The sequence below is a fragment of the Lepeophtheirus salmonis genome, chromosome 1 (genome assembly GCF_016086655.4).
Source record: "Lepeophtheirus salmonis chromosome 1, UVic_Lsal_1.4, whole genome shotgun sequence".
Taxonomy (NCBI): domain Eukaryota; kingdom Metazoa; phylum Arthropoda; class Copepoda; order Siphonostomatoida; family Caligidae; genus Lepeophtheirus; species Lepeophtheirus salmonis.
The window spans coordinates 19,182,713-19,204,150 of NC_052131.2; the positions used below are offsets into that span (position 1 = coordinate 19,182,713).

A 21,438-nucleotide genomic window follows, 5' to 3' on the forward strand; every position below is an offset into this window, starting at 1 on the left:
AAGATTAGATCATTCGCATAATTACATACATTACATTTCAAAAAATCCAATTGATGATATATAAGGACTTTTAACAAAATATGATTCATGCAAGTTTTATTCATTATTCAATGGAGAAATTTGTTGTCGAAGTAGGTTTATCATCAGCAGTTATCATATTTTAAATTACCCTCACTTGCGAAAAGTCAGTCCATGGCAAATAATTTTACAAAGCAAGTAAACTTTGATCTAAATTCCACCATTTAAATACTCTTCTCCCAATGGGAAGTCTGAACACAACAAACGTTAATTGCAACTAATTTTACCAAACTGACGTAGTGTATCGCAGTTGGTGCATTGGGGATTTTCAACAACCTTTATTAAATGTACATGGAATACATAATGCTTAATATTAGAATTATAATATTTTTATATTTTTTAGGGCATGTTATACCCTGATTTTATGAGTTTTATGGATATTAATTTAAAAGGCGTAACAAATCAAACTTAGTTTTACGTGTTCAATGAAGCTTAACATGTGTACCGACTAGGAATTCTATATATACATATGCAAGACGACATTAACCTTTCCTTATATTTAGACAGAAGAAAATAGTAATAAATATTAGATTTCATGTGTTGTAATAATTCCTCCCATTGATCCATCTCCAGGGATGGATAAAAGAGGGAGCAGATTTTGCAGTTTGTAATCGGAAATGGTTTTTTTTATTACAATGCTATAATAATTATTAATTCATTCTTGACAAAGTAATATTTAAGTATAAAGTAATAACTTGTACCTTTTTTATGGGAATCGACAGCTGATCATGTGTTCTACAACATTGCTCAACGTAACATTGTAAAAAAATTCTTATGTATAGTATACGAACAATAGCTATTGATCATTTTAAATGTAATCAAAATATACAATCGTATACATCAATAAATTAAACATTCTTTGGCGATCATTTTAAATGTAATCAAAATATACAATCGTATACATCAATAAATTAAACATTCTTTGGCGAAATGTCCGTTCGGCAAATTGTCCTAAAACTTAGTAAAAGGTATGCCAGAATAAAAGAAAACACTAAGAAATGTAGTCCGAACCAGAAATGTTTTGTAAGGCCTAAAAAAAAGAAAAATATTACGTGGGCCCCTTTGACAATTTGAGGAACATTCGGGAGGAGAACAACTGAGCTCTCAAGACATTTCATTAAATGAGCTCAGCTATGAGATGAAGAACTAAAAATAAGCTCCACACGGTATTTTGCTAATATATAGCTAAGAATTATAGCGATATGGATATAAAGTTTTAAAGTTCAATAATAATAAACTTAACCTACAGTAATATGGTTATTTAAAGTGTTTATTTATTCAAATATATTCACATCTATTTACAGTTATTTCAGATGGAGAAAAAAAAAACGTGTCAAGTTTGCCTTCCATTGAAATTTATCTTAGGATTAATCGATAATTTTGCTAATATTAACTAAACAAGATCAAATTTATACATCTGTACTTTATAAAATAAATAATAAATTTTTCCCCCACAAGACAGTCCTTCGATCAAGTAAAGCATTAACCAACAAGCAGGATGAAAGATTTTCTTGAGTTGTTACAACTCCAAATTGATCAGTCTGATTCCAGAGCCTAAAGAAAGTAATGTCACTGAAAAACAAATTATAAATATTTAGTAATGATTTTTCTAAAATGGTGTATCCTGAGGATACAAATCTGTTGGCAAACTAAATAAACCAAATGTGAAAAAACAAAAAAAAATGCTTTCAGGGATTTGAGTACATCTAAACATTTGTAAAATATTGGATCGAAAAATATTTTAACATCAGCCCATATCTTGTTAGAATTACTCCGTTGTCTATTTCCAATTCTTTCCGAGTCCAACAAGGTCTTACACTTACACCCGAGGTGTAAACCCTCATTGTTACTCTCCGTCTTTTATTATCAATTGGAATACGTGAATGAGTTTGTTCCATTAAACTATTATGTTATAGAAAAGAAGAATGAAATATTAGAACGACATATATTTTGCATAAAAAGTTATATTTTATAGATAGGAAGTACAAACACATATCTTATATAATTCTAATTATGTAAATAGAACATCTGTAAGTCGATATTCAATTATTAATTTTGGACACAAAAAATTTCCATGATGTATGGTACATTAAATATTTGTTTTTGAAAGTGTAACCTTTAAATATGTTCAAACATTAGCAGACATATAAATGTTTGTTGTGATAAAAAGTCCAAGTTAATTCATCTCGGAGTAATTGAGCTAAAAACAAAAATGTCTTATGAACAATTATTTAGCAGATAAAAAAGCTGAGTACTATTTGGTTACAGAGATAGGAACATCGCTGGGGGAAGTATGTAGAGCTACAATATGTTGGGAAGAAAAAAAAAAAAATACAGAAAAAATGTCTCCTATCTTTGTTAGGTTGGGAACTTTTCAGAACATCCTTGTATATTGAACCATATCTCCAAGACATCTCGCACATAGTAGTCCAAGGAATTCAGATCCAGGTAGCTAGGAGGCTACCTAAAGCATAAAAATCTAAAAAAAGATGTTTTCCCCATTAAAATTGCCCGATTTGGACAAACAGCACCATTTTAAAATTATAGCATTACACCGTATCTTTTAATATCAATTTAAGCTCTCAAATATAATTATATATGGACCCATTTTCGTCCTTGGGCGTGCGCGCGTCAAAGGAGACACAAAATAACTGCAGCACAGCGTTGGTATTTGGAAAAAATGTCAAACCTTTTGTATTTATTCCTTCTTAGTTTTTCAGCTGAATCTGAGGAGCCCCCTTTCATTAACATAGATTTCAGGACTAAGGCTTAATAACCTTTACAACAAAGTTAAACGAAGGATATTTTTTCCCCTTTGTTTGTTATTTAGTCAAAAGGATTACGGCAAAAGTTACTGATTGATTTTAATCAAACTTGGTACCAAGATTATTTTTGGTCACAGTAAGAGGCTATTAAATTTTGAGAAGTGAAGATAAGCATAAAATGTTCTGTAAAAATGTATGATCGACCATACCTTTGGAATATACAGGGTACAGTTTTCATTTAAGAATTTTCGAGACCTGGATATAAACCTTTTTATTTCTCAAATTAGTAGATATATTTACAAATCCATTTATATACAAACATATGAACCTAATCATTCAATCAACCCACCCTCAGTCTCAACCAAACCTGGCGCAGAACCTGCTGCACCCCTTAATCTAGTAATCTTTATCCATATTGTTCACAGCCTCAATAATGGAGGTTCCCAGAGAAGCCAAATCGTTTTGAGCACGCTATTTGGACTCCCTCTCCCAGACGCCCAAAAAAAAATAGTCGAAAATATTGCAGTTCGGGGAGCTAGGGGGCTACATTTCCTTATATCAGAACATCTCCAAATTGTCTGAATGCCAATTTTGTACCAGGTGGTTGGCATGAGTGGGTGTGCCGTCTGGCTGGCAGAGATGTGGTTCTCCAACTACAACCTGCCCTATCCAATGTTTGCAAACGTCCTTCATGATTCCAAGTAGACCTCCTTTTTGACATGTTAGCCCTTGGCAAAGAAGTGAGGGAGCATGACGTCCCCCTCATTGCAAACGAGGAAGAGGACATAAAGGGATGCTGGAAATTTGGTCTTACTGATGATTGGGACGTTATCAGGGTCGGTTGCAATGTATCTGTAATTTCTTTGGTTGGTTTTGGCATCAATACAAAAGTTGTACTCATCAGAAAAGAACCTTATCCGGCCGGCTGCTGAGTGCTTGAGAGAGACAAGCAGCTTCTGATATCTTTCCACTCTCCTGGCCTTCATGGCCTCGGAAAGTATCTGCCGTACTTTAAACACGTAGCTCTTTCACCTGAGGTCCTCATGGACGGCTTTCCTGATTGTGTACTTTTCCACATTCATCCTCGTAGCCAGGTTCCTCATGGAGATGCTGGGGTCGTCATTGATCTTTTCCTGGAGCTCCTTCAGAAAGGCCGGAGTACGTTTTTTGGACGCAGATTGATATGCATTCTTCCTTGCTGGGTTTCTCATCCCTCCAGACTCGTTGAACTCCTTTACGACTTTGTACAGGGTGGCAGAGTACAACTTGAGAAAGTCGATGATCTCTTTGAGGGCACGGTCTGCTTGGAGTATATCCGTCGGGTCGTACTCGGAGGACATTTTCTACGCTTTGGAAACATAACTTACACAAAATTGTCTGATGAATCTGATAAACTGGTTTTTAAAGCTGTACGAATAAGGGTTCTCGAGAAAAACTTATTGAAAAAAATTCTTAATCTTAAAAATGCACATTGTATTGAGGTAGATATCTCAAATTGCTTGGATGATGTAGGTTTCATAAAGATGTTTTGTATAACAAATAATCTAATTCAGCTAAAATGACCATAGGTGAAGGTTCACGCTCTGCTGAGTGCATACCTTTATAACTTCCATGATGCTCATAGGTTGCATTTTTAGCTTCCCTTTTTTTAGAGTTGACGACCAAAAGAGTGGATTTTCTTTTTCTGAGCTGCTGCCACTATTATTTAATTCCTGAACAGTTAACTTACTCTTCTACATACAAGCTATAGTTGATGTATACCAAACTTGATCAAGTATTTGTGTGTGCTTATAACTCTTAGGATGTGTTGCGGAGTTATATACTATAAGTTCTTGTTTGAATCAGGGTAGAATTGAGGCTCGATATCAGAGTTATTCTTATTTATGTCCTTTTTAATTTCCGTATCTACCTCCCTCTTGTCACAGATGCTTGTAACAGATCTAATGAAACACCATGACGGCTAAACTTCTCTTTTGTTCAACATGTCAGGTTACCATGTTATTTTATATATATACCCAAAATGCTAACGATTATTATTACTGTACTTGCAATTTGGAGACCCAAAACTTGCAGTAGCAACATTAAATAACGAAAAACGAGATTTTTATGGAATGAGCAAAAGATAATTCAAGACCAATTTAGTAATATGCTTAAATACTATATTTTGCTATACTTTTTATTCAACAGATTCGAAGTTCTTGACGATTAAGACCATGTCTATGGTATACCTCGCTGCCATGATGGCAGCTCAAAACGAATCCAAATTTGGATGAGAGGCTTCAAGAAATTCCAAAGAACAAAGTCTAGGGGCTTGAGGCCAGGGCTGGATAAGTGAAACATATAGGCATGCCAGAAGTTAGCTATATTATTGCTGCAGAATTTGTTTTTTCAGGGATGAATGGGAGGATTACAATCTTAACGGGCTTCATGATATTTTAGACAGTCCGGATGGAGATGTTAACGGTCTCTGCAGCCTTCTCAGCAATGACACTGGCGCGGAGGAGATATCCTTTTTTTTACCTTGACATTTTTACATTTACAGGCATGGAATATAATAAAACTTCTTTAGTTAGTGTTAGCTGTTGTTAGGTTCCATAAAAAATATTGTAATTAAAAATAAGGGGATCAAATCGTAATTTAATACTACTGTAAGTTTTGGATCTCCACTTTGTATGTACCACAAAAGTTTTGTAAAATAATCATAAATGTACAAGCATACAGTGTCCACAATAAATAGGAACTATCTTAAAATTCAACCTGCTTGATAAAAATGTAATTTGGAATATATTTGTTAATATGAAAAAGTTAGACATGATATTAAACAATAAATTTAATCAACATGTCCTCCCTCAGCAGCCACCATCTTCTCCATCCTGCCCCTAAAGAATTTGCATGCCCTGATGACTTCCGCGGAATCGACAGCATTCCACTCCTTCGTAATGGAGCCCTTCAGGGCTGCAATGCTCTTGTGGCTGACCTTGCACACCTCCCTCTCCAACTTCCCCTACCAGTAGTAATCACACGCATTGAGGTCGGGTGAGTTGGAGGGCCAGGTGTTGCGATCCCAGAAGGTGATGTCGTGGGAGTTGAAGAGGTCAGTGGTCCTCATGGCGATGTGTGCGGGCGCTGAGTCTTGTTGAAATATGAACTCCCTCCCAGCAGCCGGATCCTTCATCCAGGGGATGACAAACTCCTCCATAACTTCGCAGTACCTTATCACGTTAACCCTTTCCTTGGGATTGAAGAAGAAATGAGGCATCACCTCACCAATGCTGCAGATGACACCCAGGGTCATCACAGAGCCCAGGAACTTTGTGGTGAAGACCGCAGGAACCTCTTCTCTCTCCTTGGCCAGCCACCTGTCATTCTGGACGTTGTAGCTTCTGTTGACAGTCCAGTTCTTCTCGTCAGAGAAGAAGAAGATTCTTCCTCCATGGCTCTTCAGGTCATTGAGGAGACGCTTACCGTTGGTGAGCCTGGTGGCCTTCATGGATGCCGTGAGGATGTGTTGTTTGGTCATTCGGTATGACCTGTTCCCGATGTCTTCATTCACAGCATTGTAGACCAGCTGGTTGCTTACTCCACGGTTCTTGGCCAAGCTGGACAAAGAAGTCCCCGGCGAAGCCTTGATGGACTTCCAGAGGCCTCCAAGGAAGCGGGGAGTGCGGATTCGGTCACTTCCCCTCAACCTCCCAGGCATTGAATACCTGGTACACCGTGGGGTAGTTAAGAAGCTTGTAGTTAGCAGAGAGCTTGTGTCCCGCGCGAGCCAATTCGAGGATGGCGTCTCTCCTTGCTTGTTCTATGATGACTATTGTTTGTCGTCAAAACAATTGAGGTGGAAGTTATAGTGTATTGTTCATGCAACCTTTTATATTAGTATGATTTAACCCCAAATATCCACATTTTGGATCTGGATGAAGTTTAAAGTAGTTTCAATTTATCGTGGATACCCTGAAATTCTTGAGAAAGAAGTAAATCAAATGAGACTTGTTGTTGACCATGTTGATCAAGCATCCCAGGCAGTCTAAAAATACACATAATAAAGACAATATTAAATCAACTACCATTCTCTTCACAACTGTTGTATCCGTATCCAACAGTATTATTTTGTTGTTTATGGGGTTGAGTTACAGAAGGAATAACCAGGAGTGTTCCCTCCAGTTTTATAATGATATCCTATTTTTTTCAAAGATTACATGAAATTATTACATTATTAAATTCATAATCACAAATATTATCCTTGATGAATTAAAATTAAAACATAGCAACACCTATGAGATAAGCATATATACGTAATATTGTACATATAACATAATATCTAATATCCTCCTTAATTAAACTTATGTTTTTCTTTTTTTTAATTTTACTTATGTATGTCATATACAAAGTTATTATTCATAGATTGACTATCATAATACAATGAACGATTATGGGAGTTTCTTATTGAAGGGTAATGATATGAGCCATTTAAAAGACTTACTAATATTAGAAAAATAAACGAATGTAAATGTGCTAACTGATAAATAAGGATAAAATTTGACTTTATTTTGACAAATAACGAGGGAACTTTCGGTCGAGTTAATGGCCGGATGTGAGAGGTTTAGCAAACATTTGGTTCAGAATCGATGCAAAGATTGATTATTGCTGAAATTAGCCCGAGTAGAAAACGACACCAGGGCTATTATCAACTCCAACAGATACCCTGGGACGACCGTCAATGATGTTCTATAGCACCTCAATGAGTTGGGCGAACTCGATGAGACCTTACAAGCTCCAAAGCGACAAGAATAGGAGTCTCACAATCCTTGACGGCCAGAACAAGTCAATTGATACAAATCCAACAAATATGATTCGAATCCGGCAAAGGAATGCTCTGAATACACAATGACCAAAAATAGAGCTATCAGGGACTTGGGCTTCACCTCCTATGTACTGGGCCAATCTCATTTCCTTTTGATCGTAGCTATAGCCAATCGTCTGTACCAAGATCTTAAGGTAGTTAAATATGGGTCCAATTTCTCCTATGTTATTTTTCTCCGACGAAAAAAATTTCAAGGTCGACACACAGAGAATCAGGAGAAACGACAGGTGGATCTCAGATAGCAAGGCTGATGTCAGCCCGAAGTACAAGAGCAAACATCCCTCCACCATCATATTCCCGGCGTAGTCTCGAGTAAGGGTAACTTTATCCCACACTTCTTATTCTACCAAAGCAAAGGCTCATCAATGAGGACTCTTACAGAGCTAGATGAATATGTACAATTAACCTAAAATTGCTGTTTTAGACCTTATTTTTATTCTGGGTAACCTTCAAGAACCCATATTTTTTCGGATGAACAAGGTTGCGGTCGGATACCCTTAATTCCTCCAACAGAACTTTGAAACGGTACACGGCGCCAATATTTTCCAAGATTTGCTCGTAGGATCCAAATCTCACCCTTCGATGAATTCCTTGAAGACCCGCATTGTACTTGAGGATATGAAGCTAGATCCGTCTAATTTCAGAAACATCTGTATCAACTTTAGGATAAGGATCGAGAGTGTGGTGGCAGTTGATGGTGGACAAATCGAATTAAATGTTATTTCTATACATATATTCCTAAATAAAGACCGTAGACCTTGACCATGTTACTTTCGTTATTGATTTTGATGAAGTCAGACTTTGTCTGGATTTATCTGTAACTCCTGTAATATGAAATCAACATATTTGTAATAATGTTTCTATGTACAATTTACTAGAAGATTTATGATAAAAATCTTATATAACTTGAATTGCAAGTCTTATTATTCATTTTGATAGACTCCATGATTCTAAATCGTCTGGTATTTGTAGAAACTTTTAGAGTAGGAAATTCATTTGGAAAATTCTCAATAATTTATATGAACTTATCTCCCATCTTGCTTTACCAAATCAAGATGAATTCCAGGGTCTCATTTTTTATAAAAATTAATTTGGCTGAACAATTTAAAATTCTTTAGTTTATTGATGTGTAGCACACCATTTCCGTGTTTGTACAATATGTAAATTGTGAACAAATTGTAAAAGTTGCAAAACAAAAAATAGATAATTTAGTAATGAAGAGAATACTATGATTGAAAATTCCATGGATGGTCGATATAATAGCCTTAGTACAGAAAAATTCATCAGTTTTCCTATAGATGGATTTAGTAATGTGTATCTCACGTTGTATAAGTGTAATCGGTTTATGCTACGTAGTGTTAGAAAGATAAGATTTTGTACTAAATAACTTTTTTAGACAGTTTTGCGATTGTTTGACTCAGATTTGTTTGAACGTACGTCAAAAATAGACTCTTGTAAAGAGGAAGCACAGAATATTTTACAGTTTTTCTGCGATTAAGACAAAACGCCAACCAGGTGCCTGAAAATGTGAATAATGTACATATATGGTACTGATACTGTGACAACCAATTACCGCAATTTTGGTTTCAACGATTTCATTCTGGTAATTTTGATGTCAAAGATGAACCACGCTTTGGAACCTAAATTTGTCGAAACGTGGATAAAATCATGGAAATCGTCAATTCCGACCATCATGTAAGCACTTTTTTAATTGCCAAGGAAATTAAGATTAATATAACTTTTTTTTCCCCCATTAAAAAAATTGATTTATTTTTACAACAAATTATATTAATTATGTCATTTTTGACTTTTTGACTGAAAATTATTAATTAATCCTTGAATCCTTATCACATTATCAGGCTCAAATGCCCACAGTTATATAACTCGAAAATATTCCATTACCAAGTCATTATAATTGATTAAAATGAAATGATTGCATCAATAATAGTAGGTAATTAAAAAAGCCGATTTTGTAATTTAATAAAGTGTTGCAACCTACAAATCGTAACTTGTACAATCCACTTATACAACCTATATTAAGCAAATAACGGGGTAATATAAGACACCCTAATATACAGTTTAATTCATTTTAGGGATACATTGTTTTGACATGTGACAGTAAACGGCAACCATTTTATATTCAAAGTAATTGGGACACCGATGGGACAACCATGTTATTATTTTTAACTTTTTTTTCAACATATTTTTATTTATTTTTCCATTTAAAATTCATTAGTGAATTAAATTTGTTGTACAAACATATAAATTATGTGAAAATACGTATAATTTTTTTTAGTAACATAATCAAATATATACAATGGCTTAGTGGGGTGTTATGAGACATAATAATTGGGGTAATATTGGCCATTGTCTTGTGGATGTTTCTGATATTGTCATGAGGCTTCCGAATCCCCAATTTGTAGAGGGTGCATCCCGAGCTGGCACAAGCTTCAATTATGGCATACCATATATTTGTCAAAAATTGTAAAGTAGGAGGTGAAGCCTAACAAACACTTGTTGTACACATTGCGTGTGCTGTCTAAGTCATTTTATCAATCATGTAATACTGCTTATATTGTTTATTTCCCTTTTTTTTTTACATACAACATTAATATGTTGATGATATTTCTATTTATCCATAGTATTTACTTGTAAAACCGTGACCTTGGAGGAACAGAAAAGAAAAAAGATATGGCACTCCTATTGTTATTTTTGTTATCTTTGTAAAAGTTAACATTTATTTGATGGGGCAAATTATAATTAATAACTTCTAGATACGATTTAATATTTGAAATAAGCATATGACCAAAAAAAAAATATGTTATAATGTTTTTGTCAAAATCTATTTTTGTTTTTTTACATAGATGGCGTTTTATATGAGACTTTTATAGAATATTTTTACGTTAGCATTGTTAATGTCAACCATTTTATGTGACTGAACAACAAAGTACTATAACAATGAAAACCCTTTTTCCATCTGTATTACTAATACTAGTTATTTGTCTCTTGCCCATAAGAAATGTTCCCTGTATATCGGTTAAAATGGTAATAGTAGGAAGTTGAATACATAATAACTAGAGCAATTTGTTAAAAAGTGACAACTTCATAGGGGATCTTTACGACTCTGTTTTCAATAACGTAAAATGAATTTTAAATAACCCCTTTACAAATTCGCATCAGAGGCTGTTTCGATACCGACTGGCGACGGGCTCTCTCTTTACGAATTCCAAACATTCCCTGCAAGAAGATAGAAAATTTAATTTCTGTAAAGACGAAGTGGAACGTCCTCTCAACTATCCATGGGTTTGCCGGGAGTTATGTGAGCTACGAGGCAAGATCAAGGAAAGGGTTAAGGAAGGCTACGGAATAACACTGAAGGAGAGGTACTGGCTTTTTTTTATGTCTCCAGAAGCTAAGAAGACATCAAGATCGAGAAACTTATTACGTTTCTTCTTTTTAATGTTTACACAAATAACTGCGGTGGACTCTAGTTAAACAGTTGAGTAATATCGTAATGGATTGAGAAGGAAATGCGTGCACTCGTTAACCTGTCTTAATAGTCACAAATGTTTTCAATTCTTTTCTTTTTTTTTCTATTACTCAATATGTGTTCCTTTTTTTTTTTTTTTTTTGAAAATTGATCTGTTTATTTGGGGAGAGGAGGGGAAGGGGCCCAGGGTGGAGAGAAAATCGAAACGAAAAGAAGAAGAAAAAATGAATGAAACAACTTAAACTTTCTTAATTTTTATACACGATTAGAAGCTTCTCACTGAAAATATGAATGAATTTGTAAAAATCCCTTTAACTATCCATTCAATTTCTTTGTTTTTATGTGTATTTTATTATTTATATTGATAATAATTATGTTTTTCTGTTTTGGTTGAGAATAAATTATATGAATATATATATTATAATAAAAATAAAAATAATAATGAATTATTGAATGTCTAATTGGGTCCAATAAGTAAAAAGACTTAAACCCTACTGCCTATGAATATTTTATCCCTCTTTTGTACGAATATCAGTTTTCATCATTGGCATCTACTAGTATTCAATGCCAATGATAAGTCTTTTTATGTTCATATTGTCATTTGATGAAATAATCAAGATTTATGGGACATTTGTTTATCTTATGTAGTAAATATATCAACTTTGATCCCTCAGGATATGTTGTATGGTGTAATTTATTACGCCAGTGAAAATATTTTATTCCCCATCACCTATTCGCTCAAAGGCAGTGCTAAATTTTACTGTCACTGCTTTATATGTACTGCTGATTTAATTCACAGGGACTCGAATATACAGAAATCACAGTCAGGGATGGTTTGGCGGACTATCAGTAGACCCGGTAAGGCAACTTAAGTCATTTTTCAAGTGTGTGTCTCCCCCAAAAAAAAAAAAAAAATAATAATAATAATATATATATAGAACCACACCTGTTTATGACTAATAAGTATCTTCTTTGATTACACAATAAAAATTGGAGTTTATAGCTTAAAAGAACATATAAATGTTACAAGTTTGATTTTTTTAAATAATAAATATTCATTAAGCAAAGTTTGCCTGTCTGTATGTATAATCTTTTATTAGGTTACCATGAGATACAATTTAAGTATTCAATGAGTTTATACAGTTTGACTGAATTGAATAAAACATATACTCTTTTGCAACAAAAAAAACATCGCAATTTGTCGTGAAAAAGACTTTAAAAAGTTGCATGGATTATTCTTCAGAGCCATCTAACGATTAAAGAATAAGATGTATGTAATCTATACAGTAATTTTAGCTCATTAAAAAAGTAAAATAAGAGAGAAGTACATATAATAGGTATGTTAACAAAATATCAAAACAGTATATTTTTGTATTTTTTATATAATATCAATTATATAATTTTAGCTATATAATGCAATGATACCAAAATTACTTTAATTGGTTGGATATATCACAAGTAATTGCAATTTTTCGTTGCAAAAAATTAAAATCTTTTCTGGTAATCATATCCCTTTGTTTATGAGCAACTTGTGTATGTTTAACCTATTTGAACACTAGTTGGTCCTGCAAATTTGAAAATGACGTCACAAATCATAATAAGCATGACACATACTTATAAATAATAATAATAAATAAACTTGATGAAAAAATAAAAATCTTAGAAATCTATATTAATATATAGTTTAATAATTATTAATTCAGTAATAATCTTTATTTACAAAGAAGAAAATACTAATTTATTGCAAAACTATTAAATATTTATATACATTCTTGCAAATTTTACACTTTTTGTTATGATGTCTTCTCCAAGTGGAGATGTTTAGTATGTATAATCTATAGTACCACTCTTTGAAGCTCTTAATCAAGATGATATATAGTCCATAGTAGTACTTAAAGATTTATTTTTTATTGCTAGAAACATACCAATAAGTTGTTCAGCTCCCATGTTGTGGCACCTTGCCGACGTAATTTGTTCCTTCAATCTTTCAGATAAGTTATTATTGTTAAATTCAAAATAATTTTTATATTGTCTCTCTAAAACAACTATTGTGGAAGAAATGCAAGCTTTCATCATATCATTTAAGGAAGAATTAATTTTAATTCTTTGAAGTTCCGAAAGGTTATCTCCATAACTAATAGTTATCCAAAGAAATCATTATTTGATTTAGAAATCGTTCTAGGATCTAATAAACTCTTTTTTAATTTTTCGAAAACTACTTTAACTATTTGAATCGCATCAAGATAGTTCAATTGATTATCATAAGAATTGTAAAATTTATTCATCCATTTCCCCTTCAGAAGTTTGCCCAGAAAAAGCTAGAACATGTAGTTGGATTAAACAAGTAGGGTAATTAAAATCTTCATAAATAGAATGTCTTTTGGACTTATTCTTATATTTTGAAACTAAAATTTTAAAGTTTGTGTGTTTTTTTTTTTTTTTTGGAGTGAAGAAAGTGAGACAAATATTTCATTGAATTTTTTAAGGCCACTTTAAAAATGAGAAGCTTGGGTTTCATTTAACTTGGAGGTATTCTTAGTTGTTTTGGAGACACTTTGTGAAAGAGAGGTCTGACGGTCATTTAAGTTTGAGGTATACGGAGAAGGATTTATAGACTCAAAAGCGTTAGGCGACCAAAGGAACAGTTTATTATATTCGTCTGAGAATGTTGCCATCATATTTGTATCGGAAAGGTTCTTGAATTTTGTATATATCCTTAAGACAATCCGTTTAAAGGCAAAGTAAAACAAAAAATCTTTTGATATTTCATATCTTAATTCGCATACTTCCTCCAACTTTCGTGAAGTTATCATTGCATTATAGTATCTGGATGTAACATAGACATAAAGAATAGGTCAATTTCTGAGATCCTTGCTTGACTATGGAAATGAATTAAAATGCTGACAAATAAACGTTTTAGCAATTCAAGTCTTTCTAATAGCCCTTTCAGGCATTCTTAGAAGGAGAAATTGTTCAATTATATCAAAGCTTTAGTAATAAACGGAAAATAATCCAAATTAATTCAACTTAATTAATTATGACCCTAATTTGAGGAAGACCTGAGGGTAAATAACCAGTATAAAGTATGCTGAAATTTGGACAAATATTGGATAAAACCCTACTACTTACGTAGGGTGTATTAAAAAAAACCTACAAGTTAACTGGAGAGATTCGGGAGTAAAAACATAAAAGCTATCCGTGACAAGAATTTGAAGGCGCTACCTTAAATGACGAATTAATATAGTTATATCTCACGGAATTGAATATTTTTTTGGACAGTGATGTGGCTAGGAACTTTATGTAAACGTTAAACTCATTAAATATAATACACTTTTGATAAACTTTACCAAAATACAGTATTCAAATCAAATAATGTTTAATCATTCAATAATCAAACATTCGTTGAAGAACCGGTTTGAAAATGAATCATATGGTAGAGCTACATAACTCCCTTGTGCAAAAGGATCGGTGGTGACCTCTACTTTGTTAACATACCTACATATAAAAACTTAGACTTTAGATTAGGTTAAGCAACGAGCGTGGGGAGATAAAGGACAGCCAAGTAGCTCTCTAGAGACTAAAGTCTCCATGGCTCATCACGTCATATTAACTCTCCAGCTATTATTATTGTACTTTCATTCTTGAGGAGAAAACAAATAAGTATTGAGTAAATACGTGTGAGTATGCTCATGAAAAAGAGAGTAAGACTGAGGATTTCTTGGGGAGTTATATATTATTCAAGCTAAGTTTGTCAGTTCGTCGACGCCTAATAACTCCGGACAATGTATGGTACTACCGCTAGTTTATAAATACAACTACAGTATAGCATATTACGAAATTTTTAAATGTCATTTATAAACCTCGAGTTATTTTTGACTAATTAAATACAATCTAATCAATTTCTCTCCACCCACATAACCTTATCTTCTTTTGAAAAGTAAACAATCAATTATCTAACTACACGTTGAATAAATCTCTTAACAAAGAGTAGTATTTATCAACAAATAATTAGTTGTTTCAAACGTGAGGGTTTTTGTAAAATAACATGACGTCATTTTGTACTTCATAAAGTCGCTAGATTTATAATAAAAATCCTAAAAATAAAAAATGATGCAAATTGGATAATTTTACATAAAATATAAACTCATATTTGGAGTGATCAATGGGCGTAACAGAAAAAAATATGCATTTTGTCTTACGTAAAAATTGTCAATTTAATAAATAAACATATTGTAACAATTTTTGAAAAATAATTCTAAAAATAAACAATAACTTCGAGTTGTAAGGCTCCGCTGTACGCGTATCACTGGGGGTATGCAAGTTCTCACTTGTGGCGCTTCGAGGAAAGTTAATAGGTCTAGGATCCACCCTTTTCACTGACGTCTTAAGTTGCATCATAAACATAGAAAGAGACGTCATTTAAGGTGTAAAGGTTGATATTTTTACTTCATTAAATGGACACATTTCCAATAAATTTCATTAATGGGTTTAAGAATTGATAAATGAATTAACATTTATAGTGAACACTACTTACTGGAAATGATAAATATTGATATTTGAAATAAATCAAAGTATGCTGAAAATCCCTAGCATGGTAAGATTTGTACATTTTTTTGTTTTGTTTTTGATCGATTAGGAGGAGAAATGTAGAATATTTTCCTCATAATACTTAGTTTTTATCTACAACACGAAAATAAGATTGTATAACGATATAATAAAATATGTTACTATTACTGTATTTTAGTGTCAGATATTTGTTTCATAAAAATATCTATCAAGGGGATGGATTTTTGATATACAAGAAGTTTAAGTCAATATATTTCTTAACCCCATTTTGACATCCGATAGTTCACTCTTATAACACACTAACCAGGATTTTGATGTTGACACCCTATGCAGTTTACATGGAAAATAAATTAAATTTGTCAACAAATAATCGCAGTAGAATAGCCACATACGAGTATAATAGCTATTTTTCATAGTTATTCAACAATAGGATTAACTTTTTGAAATAAACAAAGATCCAGTGCATTCGACTTTATTTATTTGACTTTTCTATAATTTAAAACATTATCAACTCAAACAGAATAGAATTTTTATATTAATTCATATAAATCAAGGACCTTGAATTATTGTCATTTCATGGTCAGCCATGGATTTTTGTACTTATAAAATTATCAATTAAAAGTATATAATATTTAATATCTATGTACATTTTAGTGATAGACCGGTCAAAAAATACTGCAATCCTACAAGTGCGGTACAAATAACATTTGTCAGTCCTAGAACCGGTCCCTATCGGTCTTTTATGTTGAAAAAATGACACTTGAAGAGTCCTTTTATACACTATGAACAGTTATTGTATAAAGTATGTATAAGAAGAAGGATCTACGACTATAGTTGAAAAAAAGAAGCAAATATGACCTTGATAGACTTCCATGTGTCTAAAATGTCATGGCTGATCATACTTCTGCTACAATCAGTTGCTCCTTTTTTTATAATAGAATAAGCAATACAGACACCAATAGAGTAAATAATATTTTCTACGTGTTAAACTTCATTACAATCTGAGACATCAAAATGAGATATCGTAAAAAAAAATCACCTTAATTATTTTGTATGAAATTAGTATTTTTATAATTTATTATTTTGAGAAATGAAGACTCATAAACCAATAATATCTGAAGTTATAAACAGTGAAAAAGGAGCCAAAAAAATGAATGATGATAGAGGACTATATCTTTATATCTAGGGAAATTAGCATAAACGTTTTTCTAGTTGTTCCATTGTTGTTTTTTTTTTTTGTTAGTAGAGGTTGCGAGTTGATAAAAAGCTTCAGGTGCAAACAGAAGTAAATAGAGTAATTAATTTTCCATGGATTTTTGTAACAGTGTGTAATGTGTAAATTGACATATAATGGTACTGAGTGACAGTTATGAAGTTACGTTTAACATGTTGAATAATGATTTCACATGTGTACATGACACATGTGTTGCATATGTACCTATATATATCCATATTTAAGCATTTCTTTCAAACATTCTCAATCAACTCTTTGAGATATTTACATATTCGATATACGTACACACATAGCTGATATTTCCATTTTAGAGATGATCGTTCGAGTTCTTTTATTTGTCTTACCCCTCTTATCAGGTGAGTTAAAGTATGGTTCATTTTGAAAGAGATGAGGATACATTTTTCATTTTCATAGACTTAGGAGTTCATGTGACAGGATCTACGGATACTCATGACTTTTGCTCTGATATAGTAAGTTAAAATATTGATTTATTTTGTATTGTACTCATTCCCAATGTTTATTAGTTTGAAGGCTCTTGTTTGGAAGGATCCAAATTCGCTGAAGAATATCGAAAGGCTCAAACTCAATGTAAATGTAATGCCGAAAACAACGAGGAAGAGAATGTAAATTTACTCCAAGAAAATTCGTCAGTCGAGAGAACTCGTGAGGGTAAGATGATATTTTTTGTATACTCCATGAGCTCATGACTCAACTCACAGATGTAAGGGCTGTAGACTTAATGTCAACCAATCAATTTGGGATTTAAATCAAAATTCACTTAGCTGTTAGAAATATGAAACGGCATTACTTAACTAGTACAAAAATATATAGTGTATTTTGTTGTCAGCCGTCGATTTTTCTCTTTTTTTCCTTGATCAGTACTCTGAACGTTGATTGGTTTAATTAGAATGAGTTCTTTTTAAACTGTGAACACTTCTCAATCATTCTTGAATAATAATTCCATAGCTTCAAAGAATTGGTAAACTACCAACTAATTTAGGCCTTTGTTTCTGGCCCTTTTCGTATCGACGTCATTTTGTTGTATTATACCCCCCTTGTTCGCGTTGCTAACTTTATTGTATTTCGCAACCTTTCTTCCTAAAAGAAACAGGGGGGAAGGCCCAAATCAGTTGGTAGTCCCCCATTTCTTTTAAACTACGGAACTCTAATTCAGTCAATGTTGGGATTTGTTATCAGATTAAAAAGAAGTAATTATTATATAACCCAGCAACGCTCAACAGACGCATTACGAGAAAAGAAGCGGAAACATAACAGCTTAAGATATTTTATGAAAATAATTATCCACCTTATTTAACCCTTTAACGGATTTTACACGAAATATCTCATTTTCAATAACTGCTTTTTTTTTTTTTTCTTTTACTTTTTTTTTTTTTGCTGCAGATGCAATATCTCGGTCTTAAAAGGAAAAATTAGGTAATATAAAATAGAGATAATTTCAGTGAGCTTAGACTGGGATTTGAGTACTCAAAAAGATAACCAATTGGTTTAGAATTGAAATAATGAGTCATCAACATGTCAAGTTGACGAATTAAATTTGGGTGGGGCTAAGAAATTCATAAACTCTTTTATCAAAGTAAATCCATGATTATGATTACTTAAACGGGGATGAAAGAAACAGATTTTAGAGGTTTAGCCTTCTCAGATGATCGATCCGTTCACTAATCCAAGATCGATGGGTGTTTGTCATGATTATTATCTTGCAGCATATGTTTGATGATTGACAACTCCACGCCCCTCTCCAAAGATTCAAATATTTACAGCTGTATTTCATTATCCAGGGCTACCATATTTTCTTTTATATTGCCTCAGTTGTGTTTTAAAAATACATGTGTTTTTTTCTTAGAATTTGTGATATCCCTTCTTACAAAAATTATTTGAATACATTTATTCTTATTTAGAGGACTGCAGGACCAATAATGGCGTACTTTGTGCATTTCCCTTTAGATATAAGGGGAAAAGATATAAAAAGTGTACTGATGAGGATTTGGGAGGCGTTTTTTGGTGCAAAACAGGTGATGGTCTATGGGACTATGGAGCATGCAACACGACTATGCATTCATGCATGGAATCCTATGGCGGAGGTAAGCAATGGGTTTTAAATTTCGGTATATTGTATAAGTTTGGCTGCAGGTCATAATTTCTCTTTCTACAGCAGAAAGTTGAAATTCAGTTATTGCAACTTTTGGATAATAAGGAAATAACTTCAAGATATTCGGATAATTAGCCCTTTGGAGGATCATGAAAGTAAATGGAAGGGTTCATTAAGGGGAGGAGGTTATGACTTCCTCTCTTATGGAGTATTCGTGGGGGGGAGAGATAGAAGAGGGACTTTTGGAGTCTATCCGTAGACTGAAGGGATGAGACCAGGGGAGATCAGACCGTAGAAAAAGTTGCAGTGCCTTACATAATCAGATGTGATTTTCTTTGGTCTCATCTCTCAGTCCCCTTATCGACTCCGTGTCCCTTTTATCCTATTCCAACATTATATTTTTTGTTGGGCAAAGTTATTTCTCAAATATTAAAAGGTTGCAATAATTGAATTTCAACTTTCCGCATGATGAGGTCTCCAACTTCAAAATAAAAAGAGAAAACATGACGTACGAGCAAAATTATTGAGTGATCCCCTTTTTTTTTTTTTTTTTATAGTCATGTCCTATTAATTCTCATGATCATTCTCTAATATTCGGAAATGTTTCCTTTCAGGTTGTGCAACAATAGAACCCACAGCTCAATGTTACTTCCCATTCAAATACAAGGGTAAGCTATATAACGGATGTACTCGTATAGACTTTGGTGGCAATCGTTGGTGTGGCACTGCTCCTGAAGTAGATATTATTCATTGGGCAGAATGTGATCCAGAATGCCCGGACGACAATAGTCAATCAGAATATTGTATTTATAAAGAATTGGGATGGGTAAGAAGAGTTAATTTTGAGGTATTCTTTGTCTAAATTTTCATTAACTTTAGGTTGATAATGATACTGTGAGTGCCAGTAAAGTGAGGTCATCAATTGATTTGTTATTCGAAAATAACTCCAAGGTAAAAGAGATAGTGATGATGGCTTTTGAACTATGTTTTCTACAGAATGCTCACGTACCTTCGATTCATAACCACTTAAATAGTATTGAAAATATGGACAAACTCAGCTGTTTAAAATTAGTCTCAAATTTTGTAAGTTATAAACATTATATATACTAACAATCGTTTTGATGTACTTAATTCATTTCAACATGTATTTCAGCTCTGTGATGACTATAACTATTAAATCGTACTATCAAACCACGTCAATACAATATTACTCTTGATATATGCCTTGTCATGTAGTATGTCAAGTTGTATAATTAAACGTATTAAACTTATCTCAGAGTTTGATCGATCGTCGTTTATCCTAGCCACATTTGTATGGGGAGACTAATTCTAATTTTGCTCGTGTAATGTTTGTTCTCATTTGTAAAGGAACATTATTTATTTGTTGAAACATTATTGATATGTCAATTGCATATTTTATTTGTTAAATTATGATAAAACACGATATTAAATAAATATATTGTTACTTATTACTTTAGAGAATGGTTTTTGAAGTCAATTTCTCCTCTTTAAGAATGAATATTTAAAAATATATGTTACCCGTTTAAAAAAAAATTTATTTTTCTATAATTATTATTCATTCATGTTTTTAAACATCAATACTACTAAAGATATACTGGTTATACCCCAATTATAGATATAGATTGATGTGTTGATTATATAAACAGTTGAATTACGCTTATGACCAGTGATGTAAATTGTGTGTATTTTATAGCTAAGCCATTTTTTTGGAATTGATAATTTGATGAAGGAATTTTGACAGCTGTTGTCATTATTATCTCACTCTAAGTAGTGAAGTTCATTTTCAATTATATTCAAGACTTGATTTAGCATTCATATGTCCTCATAAAAGACGGAGAGTTACCTTGATGATTTATTGCATAATTATAATTGTAAGTCCTTGTTGGACTCAGAGTAGAATTGAGGACCGATATAGGAGTTATTTTGCCAATTTGATATTTTTTAACCATTACGTAGACAGCAAATAATCAATAAAATTTTGAATTATCTAAAATTCTCTGGTGAAGATGCATTTAAAAATATATAATCAAACATTCTAGTTTAATATTTCTTCGCCTTCTTTCTCTTCCACCTCAATTGTCACAGCTGCATGTAATTGATCTAACGAAACGTCATGACAGCTAAGCTTCTACCTTCTAAAACATTATTCAAATTATCATGTTTACCATGTTGATTTTCAGTGTCTTTTTTTAACATGCTCAAAATAAAAACAATTTTCATTACTACTCATGACCACGATTTAAATAAGTTAAGATAATTTTTACTTAATCTATTAACCATAAGTTTTAGTATAAAAAATTTTGATTGACA

The 21,438-nt window shown here is 32.6% G+C and overlaps 1 protein-coding gene across 1 annotated transcript; it reads left to right on the plus strand.

The window, feature by feature from the left end:
• Nucleotides 1–17,215: 17,215 nt before the first annotated feature.
• Nucleotides 17,216–20,576, plus strand: LOC121120026 (uncharacterized). Its single transcript, XM_040714880.2, has 7 exons — nucleotides 17,216–17,353; nucleotides 17,412–17,467; nucleotides 17,522–17,666; nucleotides 18,917–19,099; nucleotides 19,722–19,933; nucleotides 19,987–20,190; nucleotides 20,261–20,576. The coding sequence occupies exons 1-7, from the start codon at nucleotides 17,311–17,313 to the stop codon at nucleotides 20,282–20,284; spliced, it is 867 nt and encodes a 288-aa protein (XP_040570814.1). The 5' UTR covers nucleotides 17,216–17,310; the 3' UTR covers nucleotides 20,285–20,576.
• The last annotated feature ends 862 nt before the right edge of the window (nucleotides 20,577–21,438 follow it).